The following is a 17575-nucleotide window of genomic DNA, read 5'->3' as shown; positions in this document are numbered from 1 at the left end:
TTGATAATAGTCTGAAGAAGCAAACCATGTATACACAAACTTTATAAGCCATAGTTTTGGACAGGATTAACGACTCACTAGACAATACCAGATCTTTGTAAATAGCAGCAGAATGATAGAGAGAGTGGATCAGGAACAATACTCTCCGCTTGTGTATTTACAGTTGTCGATTATGTTACAAACACAACTATGCCCCACAACAGTTTAACAGGATGCCTTATACGGCAGAACACTTTGAAACAAGGTTCTATACACCTGAATGGCACATTTATCCCACATATTGACTAAAGCAAGACATATATACTATAGGTTCACACAGATCGATCATGCCAAGTTGCAACTTAGCAGCTATGGTTTTACTTGTGGAGCCATCAAAATACCTGAGCCAAGTTTAGTCTTGGCAGCTAGCTATATGTTTACTTGTGGAGCCATGCCATTTTAACAGTCATAAGTGTTATAATATCCACAAACACTTATCTGTATCAATATAATTCTAGATGTGATGACAATCTAGCTGCTAGAGTCTAGGGGGAAACAAAGTTTTGACAAACACATCGAGCATCATGTGTTATGTATTGGCTACAACATTGGTCTGTTTTTATACTGTATAGAGAGCAATAGTAATGGCGTCTTTTTGTAGGCACTAACTCAGTCATGGTTCTTTGGCCAAAGCCTATGAGAAAATGAATATGGTTTTTGGAGGAGTTTTGGATAAATGCCGAAAATAAGGTCTGTGGTAAACACAGACTTAGATCTTATACGTTTTGTTCTATGAGATAATATTGATCAGCTAACGTCACTTTTTGTGAATTTTGAAGCATTTATGTAAATAAAACAAGCACGTAAAGACTTCATAATTCATAAAGGTCATGTAAACTTACTCATTATCTCATAGAACAAAATGTTTAAGATCTCCTAAGCCTGTGTTTACCACAGACCTTATTTTCAGCGTTTATCCCAAAACCCCATTCTTTCCCCCCATAGGAATGGCCAAACGAAACCAGAGGTAACTCATTTCCATTTTTTACAACTACAAGCTGGCGAGCTCTAAAGGTTTGCATTTGGTATGCCTTTAAATGAGCCCCAATATGACCCTGTGGGATCATTCTCCATATCCACACCATCAACCCACTCATTAACAGTGTGTGTATTTCCTCCACTGACATCACAATGTAAACAGAGGGAGGGTCCTTAAATGACCAAGAAACACATTTCCATTAAGGCAATTAATCACCAGGAGAGACATCAACACCTTCAGGAATACAGCCTTTTGAGACAGCATACCCCATAAGAACAACCTGAGACTATTTCAATCTAAAGTCTATACACATATTCTATTCACTCCAAGCCCAGAAGGATGTATATAAATGGCATGCAATTTAATTGATTAAATGGACATGACTTTAAAACATGCAGGTCAAAGTACAGGTAAACTAATGAAAGCAAACAGAGCAATAGAAATGCTCCTCATGTAAAAACATGGTCAAGCAACAGGGTGGGGTGGTAATGTTATTGTGCCTTTCATTATCAAGGCAGAGCTTTTCAGCTATGTGCCGATCGAAGACTTATAAAAGATAAGTGTTAACGGACAGTTAAGGGAAAATAAAGAAAAATGCAAAAGTAAATAAAATACAAAGAGAAAACTGTCAGCATCCCAAGATCATGTTGAACAATGTAGGCAGTGGTCTGTCCTGTCTGTCAAATGCACTTTGCTTGTGTGCTTCTTTATCCATAATTGTGTGTGTGTGTGTGTGTGTGTTGCATGTTGCTGACACAGCACTCTACGAGTCCTCATTCAACTCCTGACTGTCCGTTCTGGCAATTTTCCGCGGGGGTGCAGTGTTCTCCCCCTCAGTGTGCTCCTGCTCTCTCTTTTTGGCCGCATTCTGTCGAGACATAAGACATGGAGAGGGGTTGGAAAACTAGCTAACATACATTAAACAACAATACAGTGCCCATATCGTGTAAAGGAACAATGCATTAAGACTTTCCAAGGTATCAACTTTCCCAATACTTTACCTTTTTGTCCCACTGTTGGTGAAGGTATCTCAATAGAATATTTGTCTTCTCTGTGACAATGACTTGAAGGAAATATATAGATCAGATCAAAACCAATATAAATCACAAAGAATGTGTTTATGTTGTAACTATAGATCAATAATGTGTAACCTTTATTACTCAAACTCCACACTATTCCAATCCGAAGTACACATCAGCACAGATACTGTGGCAACAGAGTACCATTTGAATTTGTGGGGACACTCACTCTGTTCTGATGGATACTCCCGAGTTGGAAGATACACAGAGGGCCTCCGGTTCTGAAACAAAGACCGAAATCAGTGACAAAGAGTCTAAATGAAGTATGTGTCCACTAACTGAAAGTCTCAAACATCAGGTGAGAAATATAACAACAAAGATCAGCTACGTGATGCATTTTTTTGGCACAATATCTATTTTGGCCTTTTCATGATCTCCAGTACAGGTGAAACACCAAAACAATCCCATTCATTTGAGATTGCTTTGACATACAGAAATGATAAGGCACGATAACACTTACTGAAGTTTTGCAGACAGAGTCTGCGTGAAATCGGCTGAAATTGCTTTTGTTGAAGACAGGTAGTCCTTTTAAAAAATCTGCCTGTTTAGGAAAAAAGGCAAGTGTGAGAAATTAGCCACGCTGACATACACTATTCAAACTTTTGAGGATACTTCAAGTCTGAACAGTAGGATTGGGAAATATCTTCCTGGTCAGCCAACTGAGCAATTATTGTACAAATGACATAGCTAGTTACCTAGCTAATAAATAAGATGAGTAGCTAGTGAGGGACAACATATTGGCCTATATCATGAAACATGTTTATTTTCTAGCTGTCATGTCCAGTTAGTTAACTAAGCCAGTTGAGGATCCAAAAGTAAACACATTGCCTAACTTAACTAGCTAACGTTAGCGAGTTCAAATTCAAAACATGGTAGCCAACTAACGTTAGTTAGCAGTCAACCCGACCCCCCATAGCGGACTTGTTTAGCTTGATAACTACCTAAAAGAAAAAAAAGAGACGTTACCTTATCCATGGTGGCTTTTGACCCCAGGAAGACAACACACAGACACAAAAGTTGCTAGCTAATGTTAGCTGATGCGCGTGGAAAATATGCTTGCAACAACACGAACCTGCTTAGCTAGCTAGCAAAATGCGCTATTCGGCGTTGGCTTTCTCAAATATTCAAGATTACACAAAGTTCAAGGAATATGTGCATCAATTCCAAATATTTCATAAACTAGCAAAGACCACCAGCTAGCTAACTAGCCAAGCTTGTCTGTCCAGCAAGCAACTCGCTTACGTTAGCTAGCTACTATTATAGCCAGTGTTTTGTCGTAGCTAAGAAAGCACTGGTTGTTTACAAATTCGCTTAGACTATGCTACAATCAAATAAAGACATGTGTTATTTGTAAAATTACGTTTGACTTCGACGCTAATCAAACTGTGTTGCATCGAATAACCAAGCATACTGTTCTTGATTGCTAGCTAGCACTTAATTTAGCATAACAAGAGCTGAGGTATAAGTTAACAAGTCATTCTACTCCATTTTTGTTGCTAGTCCGTGTATAGGCGTTCCTCGTCGTCTTGCCTGATGCTCCATTGGCTACAGGAGAGGATGGACAATCGTAGAATGACACAGGACAATGTTCATTGGGTCACTAGTGTTTCCGTGAGAAACCAACCCGCCAATGGGAAGAGGCGCTTGACACCTACTGCAGATGCCTTCACATGTAACGGATGGCAACGAGGTGGTGAGAAACGTGCAGTAGCAACAAATTCATTATTTTTAATTTCAAGTATCATGTCAAATGTGTAATTTCCTAACATGTAGATATTATTCACAAAAATATTGATATGTATTGTGTTACCGATCTTGCATCATCTCTAACCCCAATGACTTGAACCAACTACACACACACTCATGCAAAAAAAAAAGTGTATTTATTTATTCAGAAACTCACAGAGTGCTTTTATTTGAGCAAGACAAAGACTTGAATGACAAACGTGTATTAGCTTTAAAATTGATGAAGGTCAGAAGGTGTATCTATTTTCGCAGTAACTTAATAGCGCAAATGTTTATAGCCCAGCACCTATTTATTAAAGTACAATATTCAAATTCTGGACCTAGTTCAACCCCACCACTGTATGTTGACATGTGCAACTTTGGGTCTTTTATCATAACTTTCATCCTGCATGACTTAACAAGGTCATATGCCATTTCAAATTCACTGATGGTATCAGCAAGGCTCTGCACTACTTCTTAGCTTCTGCGAGATAGTTGCTGAAATACATGATGGGAAAACATTTGTCAAAGTGTGTAAAAGACATATCCATTTACATGGACAAACATCAGCCTTCACATACCCAATAACTGACATCCAGCTCTACACAAAACTGGGCCAGTAAGTCTTGAAGTTGTTAGGCATCTTCTTCAACAGTGGTGGCAAAACCTGGGTACGTCAATAAGTTAACCGAAAAATGTTTGTCCATTGGGTGCTTAGTGTGACAGGGATTTTCGACCTTTCAGCATTCTACGGAGAATCACCTCGATGCCACCCTGAGTGCTGATCCTCTTGATCCAGCCGTGGGTCCTCTTCCGCTTTATATTCTTGGGCTGATACTCTGTGCCCCGCTTCCCTGTGCGAATCTGTTGGTGGTGCCAGGGGAGTTGCTGAAACACCCCAGCCCCCTCTGCCTGTGATGTGAGAGGTCCACACCGAGAGGTCTGTGGAGGTACACAGGCCTGGGACAGCACCCAACCACTCAGAGCTCGTGGCTGGGGGCCACTGGATCCTGGAAGCTGTGGTGCAACAATCCTGTTGGATAATAAGCGTACGTTATTAGTTTTATGATTTAACCATGTAAACTATTCAGCAGAGTGCGAACGCATTCAAGTTTCAGGAAAATATGGTTGTTGGTTTGTGAAAATGTATAGTTAGCTATCTAAGTTTGATTTTTAAAGCAGACTTTGTCATGAGGGTTAGTTAGCATCAGTTCATGGATAGCTAGTTCACTTAACATTCAAACATTATTTAAAGTAAAATCCAAGCATGTAAGCAACACATTTGATGTGGTAAGACATGGAGGGTGGCAACATCATTCCCAGAGAGTTAGCCAGATTACGTTAGCTAACTAAGTGTAGCTAGCTAGCTACCTAGCCTACGTGGAACCTGAACATTTCATGCCATGAGGACTTCTAAAACATACACTTTTCATATTAATTTCAAGATCGTAGCTAATTACCTGGTGGGGCATATCACTCCATGAAACCTGGAAAATGACGACCTGATAATATTCATTTTAGACGGTTTTATCACTGACTTAGCTAGCTAGGCCACTGAGGTACGCGCTAGGCACAACATGAATGTCATCGAAATGCAAAATCACCCTCGTTCCATTCAGAGCTACGATTGGCTATCGTTTTTCATCCAATCGAAGTGCTAGTCACAAGCGTTTGAACGCAAAGATGTTGGTTTGAAATGGAGATAATCCACTTCATGGCATCAGCCGCAGAGGCAAAAAAGTCTGGAGATAGACAACATTTTAGACAAGTACATTGGTATTTTAGTATTTGTATTTGAATGTAATTTATTTTTATTTTTTATCTATTTCATAAACATATTACAACATATATATATATATATTTTTTTTTACCACCATATATTTCGATATTTTACTTATAGTGACATATTTTCTATAGCCTGTTCTAGCCTATAGCCAGAGATTCGAATATGATTGTATTACACACGTGGGAGTGTAGTTGTTTTGTGCTTTTTATGCTAAATTAAATACAACTTTATATGCGTCTGCTAAATGACGTAAATGTAAAATGTAAATGTCTTTGACAATTCAGATGATAATTAAGGTGTGAAACTTCAGGGGGTTGTAGGCAACCTTTTTCATGACCCCCAGCACCAGCTTGACATGCAGGTGCTTTTCTAATTCTCTTAAATGTATTTTATGGACCATTTCTGCCTTGGAACAGGAAGAATAATGCAATTCCACCTGTAGCAGTGGAGAGGCTGGTGGAGGACAGTTATTTCTCTGATTCCTCTGTGTCCTCTTGGAGAAGGCTGCAGGCTGCTACAGTCAATCAATCAATCAATCAATCACATTTTATTTATAAAGCCCTTTTTACATCAGCAGATGTCACAAAGTGCTATACAGAAACCCAGCCTAAAACCCCAAACAGAAAGCAATGCAGATGTAGAAGGACTCCCCTTGATGGAGCGTAGTGTTCTAGGTGGTCAGCGCCTCATCACTGACATGCAGTGTGCCATCCTGAGGGGCCACAGAGCTCACTGGCAGCTCTCTGGAGGAGATGGAGGGAATCCCACAAATGTTATCTGTGTTGGAGAGGTTTAGCTCCTCTAGAAGAATTTGAATAGCTGCCTTATCAAGGACCTGGCCAATGATCTGGTTGACCAGACAGATGAAGGAGTCATGTTGAGTCCCAGATGCTGCAGTGTTGATTCTGCTCATCTCACTCATATCTTTTACATTCCACATTTGTTCTACATTTCTATTTGATCTGTATGGGTTCATCCATTCATTCACCCATCTAGCCACATGTCACATTTACTTATATAATTATCAACACACACACACACACACACACACACACACACACACACACACACACACACACACACCTATGGCATGGGAATCTCTGAGTTGATCATTTCCCCACCCGGCCTTAGCAACAGGAATACAAGACATCCTATTGGCTTTAGTAGAACCAATGTTTGTAGCCTATTCGCTATATTTCTTGTCATTCAAAAGCAGAAGGAAGCTGAGAGGAGAATTCCGTGGATGCGGAAAACAACAAGGACAAAAGGGTTGGTAGAATGTCGCCCGTGTGCGCAGCGCCGAAGGATGCTGATCGAAAAAGCATTGCTATCTGTCATTACTATGGTCATTTTAAAATTGCAATTGGCACACCTTCCTAGTGTGCATTACTTCGATGTAAAGCCTTATTCCATTGGTTTGATTAGTAAGATGTAAACCATCTGTAGATAAAGCCAATTATCAACTTCTCCAGCATGCAGGTTGCTTTTGAATTATACTAATATTGCAACCAATGCAACAGATTTTTCAGCTGCAGTTAATTATAAACAACCTATTGACTATCGTCCTATGGGAGAGGAGCATCATATTTCTCATAATCCTTAATCATCATCAGTAAGGTAAGAATTTAAATAGGCATATGCACCAGTAAACGGTATTACTATATGTAGTTTCATATTGATACCATATCTGAAACAGTATATTTGATGTTTCATAATGGGAATTCAGATAAATAGATGTCAATCATGATGCATTAATGCGCAACACATCCACTCAATATTGATTTATGTTGTTGGCATATACTGTATCTAGCTCATGGTCCACTTACCATATATATAGGCTACTGTAGTGGCAATTTGGCAAATGGTTAAATCTTTCATAACAGTTATGAAAAAATAGTTGAAAAAATAATTATCGCATGCTCAATTGGATTACCTGAATTTGACTGCGCTCAATGGTTCATTATGTGTTTATAGGTAGTACTAACATAACTAGTTATAAATTGCACATTTGCATTTCTTTACATGACTTGATACATTATTGTAATCGTAGATTCAATGGTCCTCCAAACCGGGTATTTTGAATACTGTACATATGCATCAGAATGTATCAGGCTACTTGTAGGCCTAGAGTGTTGGTGGAACACTAGAGCACATAGTGTACCAAATGTGTGTTAAACATGTCGCTTGAATAATCAACCTAATTCTGCATTGCAGATCAAATAGTAAAATGGCTGAGTAACATGGGTGAGAGAATTTAGAGGCAGTCCACTTGGAAACTCCTTCATTTACATTTTAGTCAATTAGCAAGACGCTCTTATGCAGAGCGACTTACAGTAGTGAGTGCATACATTTTCGTACTTTTTTCGTACTGGGCCCCTATGGGAATCGAACCCAAAACCCTGGCGTTGCAAGCGCCATGCTCGAGAATTCATATTCAAATCTCACATTAACTTTCGACCTTAATACGTGGGATTAAGTGTCAGGGAACGTTGAGTCGGATGGTCCTTTGCATTTAAGGTCGTTTTCACGCATAGGTTTGAGCTGTAGTTCGATTCAGAGTTCGACTATTGTTATTATCATTTGTATTTTTTATCATTTGGTCCGGTTGGTTTCACATTGCCAAATGTAAACGAACTAACATTCCTAAACATTCCTTTGGTCTGACGGGAGGAAACAGCACTGCGACGTGAAACCTCTATATTCAGTAGCCTATATCCCTGGTATAGCCCCGGTATCCCCTAATCTGCATCGGATGCGCTCTTAAATGCGCTGCTACTCACAGAACGTTTCAGAGATCTCAGGTTATGATGCTGCGTGTATTTCATTAAATGCTCGCAGTGAAACAAACAATAACAATGCGCGACTCTGGTTATTTTCCTGTGTTTGGTCCGGACTGCGTTCTCACCTGCAGCGAACCGCACCACAGTACGAATTGAATCGGACCGAGTATACCCTTTTTGAGCGAACCACGGTGCGTTGTTTAGTGCGCTCCCATGTGCGTATAGAGTGTTCACACGAGTGTAGCGCAAGTCTCTTCCCAGTTTATCAGTCATGCGCAGGTTTATTGCAAGGGTGGCCACCTTATCGCCTGGAGGGAAGTCCACCTCCAACATACTTTCTGATCAGTCTTGTATCATGCCTGATACGATCAGATGATATAATAACCTCAATATGATATGTTATTACATAAGGGAGATACAGTATATGCCTGTATGTCATGGCTTTCATAGTGCTAACACACATATTATCCAGTATCCTGAACCCTAAACAAAAATGCAATGATTTAGAGGCCATCATGTTAAATATATACACATTTAGATGTGTCTATTGAATGTTGTGATGGTAGCAGTTGTTCATATGATTAATGACGCACTCACTGCTCCTAGCGGCTCACCATTTTGATCCACCAAGGAAAGGCAATCACAACTTTCACTTGACTCCTGGAAGAAACAGGATAGTACAGGATGCACCGACCTTCACAACACTCAATAAATTATCTCTCTCTTTCTCACTCAATTTCACTCAATTTCTCTCTCCTTCCTTCTTTCTCGCACCTTCTCCGTCCCTGCTTCCCTCTCCTTACCCATCTGCCCTCTCCTTCACTCTCTCTCTCATCTCACTCACTCTCTCCATCCCTCTCCCCCTCAGCCAAACATTGTGTGTGCCATTTCAATACGATAATGAACTCCCCTGTGTGTGTGGAGGCAGGGATAGAGTGAGCAATAAGCTGCACCTCATGCAGAGGCATCATTTACCAGGATCAATGGCCCCTCCTCTCTCCCCATTACCTGCTTTCTGATGTCCCATCTGTATATTAAACCAAACTTCATTAACTTGCCTTCGCCAAACCTGCACTTTCAAAATCGTTAAGCTTAACAAAACATGTCTTTGGCAAAAGAAGTCTCTCATTTCCCAGTGCACCTCATTTTCTTAATAAAGTTCGCTAGGTCAGCGTCAGCGATTAGCATACACATCTGGGTCGGGAATTGGAATATACGTACACAGCAGTTTTAGCTGCTCCTATTCAGCATTTTAATAGCAAGCGTTACACAGATGGACATTTCAATTACATGTAATAGTAAAGAGATAGAACAATGAATGCACCAGCGGGTATTAATCATTTACACACATCTCCCCTTATTGTGAATATATCATGTATAAAGCTAGAATATGAATCCGGGATTGAAGGTGATTGGAGGTGGGTAGTGAGTGAGAGAAGGGGGAACTTGAGTCATAGTTTCACCCTTCCCCTCAGAGCTCTGCCATTATTGTTGTGTGTGTGTGTGTGTGTGTGTGTGTGTGTGTGTGTGTGTGTGTGTGTGTGTGCGTGTGTATGTTTGTGGCTTGACATTTATATAAGTCAATGGTGTGACCTTGGTGTGAATAACAGGAGAGAAATATATATGTTGATTAAAGCCAGTGTGTCAGGTCAGCTTTTATAGGAAGGGTTTGTACAAACTCATCATTAGAAAAGCCTCCCTGCTGTGTAGGCTACACTTTTCTGAGAATTGAAAATAGCTGTGTCAGCTTTCCCCAGACCTCACTGACAGTAGCTATGAGCATGATTTAATAATATCAGTGAACGTTATTGACTGGAAATGCAATTCAATCAAATGTATTGCATGGCATCATAATTTGTAAGCATAAATAGATCATAAACTCCAGCTTTACATAAGATAATTGAACGATAGACCAGCAGTTTAAATTCTGTTTAGTTAGCAGAGACACAGTTACTGTACATAGGAAACAATGAAGTCTGGATCCAAGTTCCAGCACATATTGTAAATATGCCACTTCCGTTCTGCTTACCGTTGATCATCTGTGTGTCTGTATTTAAACAGTGTGACATAAAATACTCCAATACCTGACTGCCAAAAACCTCTTGAGCCATGATTGGACATAACCGTCTTCGGAAATCGTGGTCTGCTGGTGTACTGAAAACCAAACACCATTGGCACATGTAATAAATACAGTCAGTAAGCAGTTGGCATGAACCCAGCTGTGCCATTGCTAACGTTCTATTTATACCCTAGGGTCCAGGAGCCATTTTGGAAGAGCCTTGTCTATTCTTAGTTTGTGTCTAGGTCATTATGTGAATTGATTCTGCTTCTCCACACTGAGGCTCAGTACGAAGTGGGTATTGTTTTTACTGTTATCTATGGACTGACTTTGAACCCAATGTTAAGCTGGTCATTTAAGACGGTGCTTTTTTAAATTGAAAGCTTAATGATTGAGAAAACCTAGGGTGTTTATCATGGAGCAAATGCCATGTACAAACAACTGTTTTGTAGTTTCCAGTGGGATCTTTTAGCTCAATGATCTTTGTTGTCTGTTAAGCCTACCAGATCCTTCCTATTATGTGTTTTGACCAGTGGAGGGTGCTGAGGGGAGGACAGCTCCCTTTTAGGTTGTTATACTATGTTTGTTGTGTATATACAGTAAATTATAATCAGAGACTTTGTCACCACTCAGATTATGTTACCTCCAGTGGAGGCTGCTGAGGGGAGGACGGCTCATAATAATGGCTGGAACGGAGCATCTAACACATGGAAACCATGTTTGATGTATTTGATACCATTCCACCTATTTCGTTCCAGCCATTACCACGAGACCGTTTCTCCCCAATTAAGGTGCCACCAGCCTCCTGTGGTTACCTCATGTTCTTACCACAGTCCTTACTACCTATCCGTTTGAAAATGTCATATTTTCAGCTCATTGGCATTCCTCATGGATGTTTGTCTCTGCAGGCAGGCACCATGCTGACCAGCATTACAGATGGGATCCTGTGCTGTCTGACTGGGAAGGCTGCCAGCCTGGTGATGCCCGTCGAGTCTTCCGAGCCAGCTGACACCTTCGAGTTTGTGGAGGTGAAGCCTGGGATAGTCCTCAGGGTTCACCACATCATGCCCGAGCGCCTGGCGCCAGTAGTGACGGAGGAGGACCAGGTAAAGGAGCCAGAGCAGGAGAAGGGCAGTGGAAACAGCAACAGCAGCAGCAGTGTGCACTGCAAGCGCAAGATCACTGTCTACCGCAACGGCCAGCTAGTCATTGAGAACCTGGGTGACGTGCTGCACTCTGAGATCGTCCAGTGCCAGGATGGAGACATGGAGCCCTGCAGCACCGTGGAGGTGGAACTGGCCGACTATAAGGAAGTACCCACCTCTCCTGAACCCAAACCCGTGCCTCCCCTGTCCATGGTTGGGGAGCAGAAACCAGCACCCCCGCCTCGCCGGCGCCGCCGCAAGCCCAAGCGCATGGTGATGATTGACTCGGAGAGGGAGATCTCCAGCTGCAAGGGGACGCACTCGGACGTGGCGCTCTTTTTCGTGCACGGGGTAGGCGGCTCGCTGGACATCTGGGGCAGCCAGCTGGACTTCTTCTCGCGGCTGGGGTATGAGGTCATCGCCCCTGACCTGGCGGGCCACGGGGCCAGCACGGCCCCCCACATCGCGGCGGCCTACACCTTCTACGCCCTGGCCGAAGACATGCGGGCCATCTTCAAGAGATACGCCCGTAAACGCAACATCCTCATTGGGCACTCCTATGGGTAAGTATGCTTGATATACCACAGCTGTCAGCCAATCAGCATTCAGGTCTTGAACCACCCAGTTTATAACAGTAAATGAATAACAGTAATTGAACATGCCCTGAAACACATCATAAACTGGTAATGACAATGTCTGATGAAGAAGAACCAATCAGAGAGCAGCGTTATGACGATGTCACAATGAAGGGACCAATTAGAGAGCAGGGTTATGATGATGTCATGACGAAGGGACCAATCAAAGAACAGGGTTATGACGATGTCATGATGAAGGGACCAATCAGAGGGCAGGATTATGACGATGTCATGATGAAGGGACCAATCAGAGGGCAGGGTTATGACGTTGTGATGATGAAGGGACCAATTAGACAGCAGGTTCCCAAGACATTGTTTTTACACGTTTGATTATATCCCTTTTCAGGGTATCGTTCTGTACCTTCCTGGCCCATGAGTATCCAGACCAGGTTCACAAGGTAGTGATGATCAATGGAGGAGGGCCTACAGCTCTGGAGCCCAGCCTCTGTTCCATCTTCCAGCTTCCTTCCTGTGTTCTGCACTGCCTGTCCCCTTTCCTGGCCTGGAGCTTTCTCAAGTAAGGAAATCATCTCATCTATTTGTTGACAAAACAATATTGAAGTGCAGACAAAGCCAAAACACATTGCCAGACAAAATAACATTTGTAGAGAAAATAACAACACATCGCTTTACAAATAGAACAACAACCTATCGCTGTAGACAAAACAAAACTAAGACACTCTTCATACAGAAAGTATACTGTAGTGTACACTGTCAATGCTTAGCTACTACTGCATACAAAGGGTAAGAGGAATTTACTGTAACACATTATTTAGAATGTCAAGTAATACTGATGGCTATGAGTCTTTCCAACATGTTCAGGGCTGGGTTTGCCCATCAGGGAGCCAAAGAGAAGCAGCTGCTGAAGCAGGGCAATGCCTTCAACGTGAATCCGTTCGTGCTGCGTGCCATGATGAGCGGTCAGTACTGGCCCGAGGGGGACGAGGTGTACCACGCTGAGCTTACCGTGCCCATCCTGTTGGTGCACGGCATGTACGACAAGTTTGTGCCTATTGATGAGGACCAACGCATGGCAGAGGTAAGGAGACATAAATGAATGAAAACCAATCCATGTTGAGTCAGGAAGCTCCACTACCCATATATAACAGGTCAATTATATCAATTGCTTTTGAAGTTGTTATGAAAGAGGAATTAAATTAAATTATTATATGAATTATGGACAGTCCCTATCATATAACAAGCCCGTCATATTCAATGACTAATATCATATTGTAAAAATGTTATGTGTCTTGATTGTAACTATTATCCTTTTAATTTCAGATCCTACTGTTTGCTTTCCTGAAAGTCATCGAGGAGGGCAGTCACATGGTGATGATGGAGTGCCCTGACACAGTCAACACCCTCCTGCACGAGTTTTTCCTATGGGAGCCTGACATGTCCAAAAAGAACGCAGCCAAGACTGATCCTGACAAGACTGTTATAGTCAATGGTGTTGTCGCCCAGACACCAAAACCAAACAAGCCCATGGACAAATAACCAATAGAGAGTCTCATTTTACATGAGCAAACCCAATCCGAGGGCCTGTCTTTGGCAGGTGGCACATGGTCTTAAGGCTGCTCGCAGGCTGAGAGCTGTTATTAACAGGGCCGGAGTTTGTTGTGGAAGTGGAGGGGAGGCAACTGGTGCTCCAAGCTAGAGTTGGCATTTGAATAGGACTTAGCACTGTGGCAAGAAGAAAGGAAAGGATGGAAGGAAGAGGAATCTGATGCAACGACAGAGATGCGTGTTTCTGTTTCCCCTTTGACAGCTGTCTGTGCTTCATCATGTGGTGTATGTAATCAGACAGACCTCGGGTCCAGAGGATGTTATTAAAACAAAATATCAATTCGTAATTCTCTCAAGTACCAAACTCGGTTGGTGAGTGGGTTATTATGAACTGAAGTGAGGAGGGCATGATCATTAAGTGGTGTGTGGATCGCCTTGCTACCTATCATCCATTATCTTGTGAGTAATATATCACTGCTGATTGGTGTCCTGATGAAATGATGATCTTATAAAACTGGGTCCATATTATGGATTCACTTCAAAGGGGAAAATAATGAACTTGGAAAACTGTGAAACTATCCAGACAATACAAGTCAATGAGTGGCTGTGGTGTATTATGGGAGTAAGATTGCTCATGCCACATTGCGATCCAGTTTGTATGAGGTCATCATTGTAATCATCCCCTACTGAGCAGGTTATAGACTAAAGTGTTGACTGGATGGAAGTGGTGAATGGATTGGTAATTGTTATGGCAAATATACATGCAATAAGTTACTACAAGACATACACCACACACCTAAACAAATGGGCCATACAAGTTCAACAACCTCATAAAATATTATCAAGCCAAAGTAAAGATGTTAAAACATATCCTTGAGCAAACTAAATATCTGTCAGTTACAGTCAGTATCTGTCAACCTTGTCGTACACTGTGCATTCATTCATGCTTGGGTACAGGTTCGTTTTTGAAACATAATGATTAATTGATGCACAACATGGAGTGGAGTATTTTGCCTCAAGAACATTTAGCCGTGTTGTCCGATATGATGCATTTAGAACCCTATGCTTACTGTGTGTCTACATTATGAACTATCTAACCTAACTGGACCATTTGAAGTTGCTGCATGAACAGGCTTTTAAGATATGTGAGAATTTTCTTGTCAACATGCTTTGACAGTCGAGAAATCCAAAAACCTCCACTGTCCTCTGAGAGTATAATCTAAGCGGCATTATGGACAGAGGAGAAGTTGGACCAAAGCTTTAGTGATAGGCAATCCAAATAATGTAAGAGTATTCTATAACAATTATTTTGAAATACTGATGCTAGTTATTCAACTTCCAATAGTGCAACTAATTTTGCCTCTGAATTTGATGTAACAACATTAAGAATGATGTTGTTCTTCTGTCTACCAGATAGTAAAGCAAAGCATTTTCCTCCACTGCCCTCCAGTCAATCTGTTTGTGCTTGCAATGTCAAAGGTCATCCATGATAATAACCTAAAGGACATATGTTTTCAGGTTTCTCATTTGTGAACGTTTTCTTGTCTCATAATGAGAGTGTGTCATTAATCTGTGACTAAGAAGTATGAAGCACAGTAACACAATTATCTGGTTCGATGTCTCCGACTGCTGCACACTGCTTAGTGCATATGCATTATTCTGAGAAAGGATGCGAGATGATTATGCAATTTGAAACGAGATGAGTTATGAACTGTAGAGAAAGATAATGCATAAGTAATGGGAACAAGTAGGATGAGGAACCAATGAGTTTGACCTAGCTGTTGAAAAGAAGATGTATTCATGTAGACTGTCTGAAATACCATGAAGTGCTGCTGATGCAGTCTGCTAATGCACTGTATAGATTGTTCCGACAGCTATATGGACTGCAGGGCACACATTTGCTTCCTCCGCTAAATGTATTTTTAAAACGGTCCTATCCAGTGTGCTATCATTTGTGGTTCAAAATGTATAAATGTCATTAATGCATTTATTCATAGACATCAGAACTCATGCACTGCCTGAATGTAGGTGCATATAAAAATCCGATATATCGAACTGTTCAATTGAGTGTATGAATGTGCCTTTACTGGCATGAAATAAAAAAAAATGTTTACATTATATGGTTGTTTTTGTTCTTCTGTGAATGAATGAAAATAAATGCATGAAAGATAATGAATGTGAATGAATGAATGCATGAAGGAATGAATTAGGACAATTTTATTGTGACAGACAAAAGTAACCATGGCTTTGAGTGCACATTACTGGCTCTGAGGCCTGGGGGGGCCGCCCCTGTTAGGCTATCTTATATCATCAAATGTTTGACTATGGTGGGCTCAATGTTCATTCTTTTGCCCCATCATATAGCGTAAAGGGGACTTCCTTGTCCATCATAAGAGACAAGCCTTTTCACCTCCTCACAGAAAGATGCCACCAAATCAAATCATATCAAATCAAATTGTATTTGTCATGCGCTAAATACAACAAGTGTAGACCTTACCGTGAAATGCTTACTTACAAGCCCTTAACCAACAATGCAGTTTTAAGAAAATAGAATTAAGAAAATATTTACTAAATAAACGTAAGTTTAAAAAAATAAAGTAACACAATACAATAACAATAACGAGGCTATATACAGGGGGTACTGGTACCGAGTCAATGTGCGGGGGTACAGGTTAGTCGAGGTAATTGAGGTAATTTGTACATGTAGGTGGGGGGGGTCAATGCAAATAGTCCAGGTGGCCATTTGATTAATTGTTCAGCAGTCTTATGGCTTGGGGTTGGAAGCTGTTAAGAAGCCTTTTGGACCTAGACTTGGAGCTCTGGTACCGCTTGCCGTGCAGTAGCAAAGAGAACAGTCTATGACTTGGGTGACTGGAGTCTTTGACAATTTTTTGGTCATTCCTCTGACACTGCCTGGTATAGAGGTACTGGATGGCAGGAAGCTAGGCCCTAGTCATTTACTGGGCCGTACACACTACCCTATATAGCGCCTCATGGTCGGATGCCGAGCAGTTGCCATACCAGGCGGTGATGCAACCAGTCAGGATGCTCTCGATGGTGCAGCTGTATAACTTTTTGAGGATCTGGGGACCCATGCATGCCCAATCTTTTCAGTCTCCTGAGGGGGAATAGGCGTTGTCTTGCCCTCTTCACGACGGTCTTGGTGTGTTTGGATCGTGATAGTTTGTTGGTGATGTGGACACCAAGGAACTTGAAGCTCTCGACCCACTCCACTACAGCCCCGTCGATATGAATGGGTTCGGCCCTCCTTTTCCTGTAGTCCACGATCAGCTCCTTTGTCTTGCACACGTTGAGGGAGAGGTTGTTGTCCTGGCACCACACTGGCAGGTATCTGACCTCCTCCCTATAGGCTGTCTCATCGTTGTCAGTGATCATGCATCAACCAACGATAATCTAGTTTTAACCAAGTCTCTCTTACAGTGCCTTCAGAAAGTATTCACACCCCTTGACTTTTTCCACATTTTGTTGTGTTACTTACACCTGCATTTGAAATGGATTAAATTGAGATTCTTTTGTCACTGGCCTACACACAGTACCCCATAATGTCAAAGAGGAATTATGTTTTTAGAAATGTTTACAAATTAATAAAAAATGAAAAGCTGAAATGTCTTGAGTCAATAAGTACTCAACCCCTTTGTTATGGCAAGCCTAAATAAGTTCAGGAGTGAAAATGTGCTTAACAAGTCACATAATAAGTTGCATCGACTTACTCTGTGTGCAATAATAGTGTTTAACATGATTTTTGAATGACTACATCATCTCTGTTCCCCACACATACAATTATCTGTAAGGTCACTCAGTCGAGCAGTGAATTTCAAACG

The 17575-nt window shown here is 41.4% G+C and overlaps 3 protein-coding genes across 3 annotated transcripts; 1 reads left to right on the top strand and 2 right to left on the bottom strand.

Annotated features, from left to right (window-relative positions):
- Positions 1-131: 131 nt before the first annotated feature.
- Positions 132-3631, bottom strand: LOC121580751 (DET1- and DDB1-associated protein 1). Its single transcript, XM_041895768.2, has 5 exons — positions 3064-3631; positions 2558-2638; positions 2267-2318; positions 2020-2081; positions 132-1886 (listed from the first exon to the last, which is right to left on the bottom strand). The coding sequence occupies exons 1-5, from the start codon at positions 3070-3072 to the stop codon at positions 1782-1784; spliced, it is 309 nt and encodes a 102-aa protein (XP_041751702.1). The 5' UTR covers positions 3073-3631; the 3' UTR covers positions 132-1781.
- Positions 3632-3963: 332 nt separating this feature from the next.
- On the bottom strand, positions 3964-5412 carry mrpl34 (mitochondrial ribosomal protein L34). The gene is given in 3 exon segments (XM_041896954.2): positions 3964-4734; positions 4736-4855; positions 5283-5412. Coding segments are annotated over 3 exon segments (330 nt in total). The 5' UTR covers positions 5295-5412; the 3' UTR covers positions 3964-4536.
- Positions 5413-6863: 1451 nt separating this feature from the next.
- LOC121580750 (protein ABHD8) lies at positions 6864-15851 on the top strand. Its single transcript, XM_041895767.2, has 5 exons — positions 6864-7225; positions 11356-12155; positions 12574-12744; positions 13050-13266; positions 13509-15851. The coding sequence occupies exons 2-5, from the start codon at positions 11365-11367 to the stop codon at positions 13722-13724; spliced, it is 1395 nt and encodes a 464-aa protein (XP_041751701.2). The 5' UTR covers positions 6864-7225; positions 11356-11364; the 3' UTR covers positions 13725-15851.
- Positions 15852-17575: the final 1724 nt, after the last annotated feature.

The sequence above is a fragment of the Coregonus clupeaformis genome, chromosome 14 (genome assembly GCF_020615455.1).
Source record: "Coregonus clupeaformis isolate EN_2021a chromosome 14, ASM2061545v1, whole genome shotgun sequence".
NCBI classification, from domain to species: Eukaryota; Metazoa; Chordata; class Actinopteri; order Salmoniformes; family Salmonidae; genus Coregonus; species Coregonus clupeaformis.
The sequence above is the reverse complement of the archived record's forward strand: the minus strand, read 5'-3'. Positions and strand labels throughout refer to the sequence as shown.

Excerpts from the sequence above, each read along its gene's own strand:
- LOC121580750 (XM_041895767.2), top strand. The coding sequence starts at position 11,365 with ATGCTGACCAGCATTACAGATGGGATCCTGTGCTGTCTGACTGGGAAG. Across the intron at positions 12,156-12,573 it reads CTCATTGGGCACTCCTATGG|GGTATCGTTCTGTACCTTCC; the intron begins GTAAGTATGCTT and ends ATCCCTTTTCAG. Across the intron at positions 13,267-13,508 it reads AGGACCAACGCATGGCAGAG|ATCCTACTGTTTGCTTTCCT; the intron begins GTAAGGAGACAT and ends TTTTAATTTCAG.
- LOC121580751 (XM_041895768.2), bottom strand. Across the intron at positions 2,319-2,557 it reads ACTCTGTCTGCAAAACTTCA|AACCGGAGGCCCTCTGTGTA; the intron begins GTAAGTGTTATC and ends TCTTTGTTTCAG. Across the intron at positions 1,887-2,019 it reads ACCAACAGTGGGACAAAAAG|AATGCGGCCAAAAAGAGAGA; the intron begins GTAAAGTATTGG and ends ATGTCTCGACAG.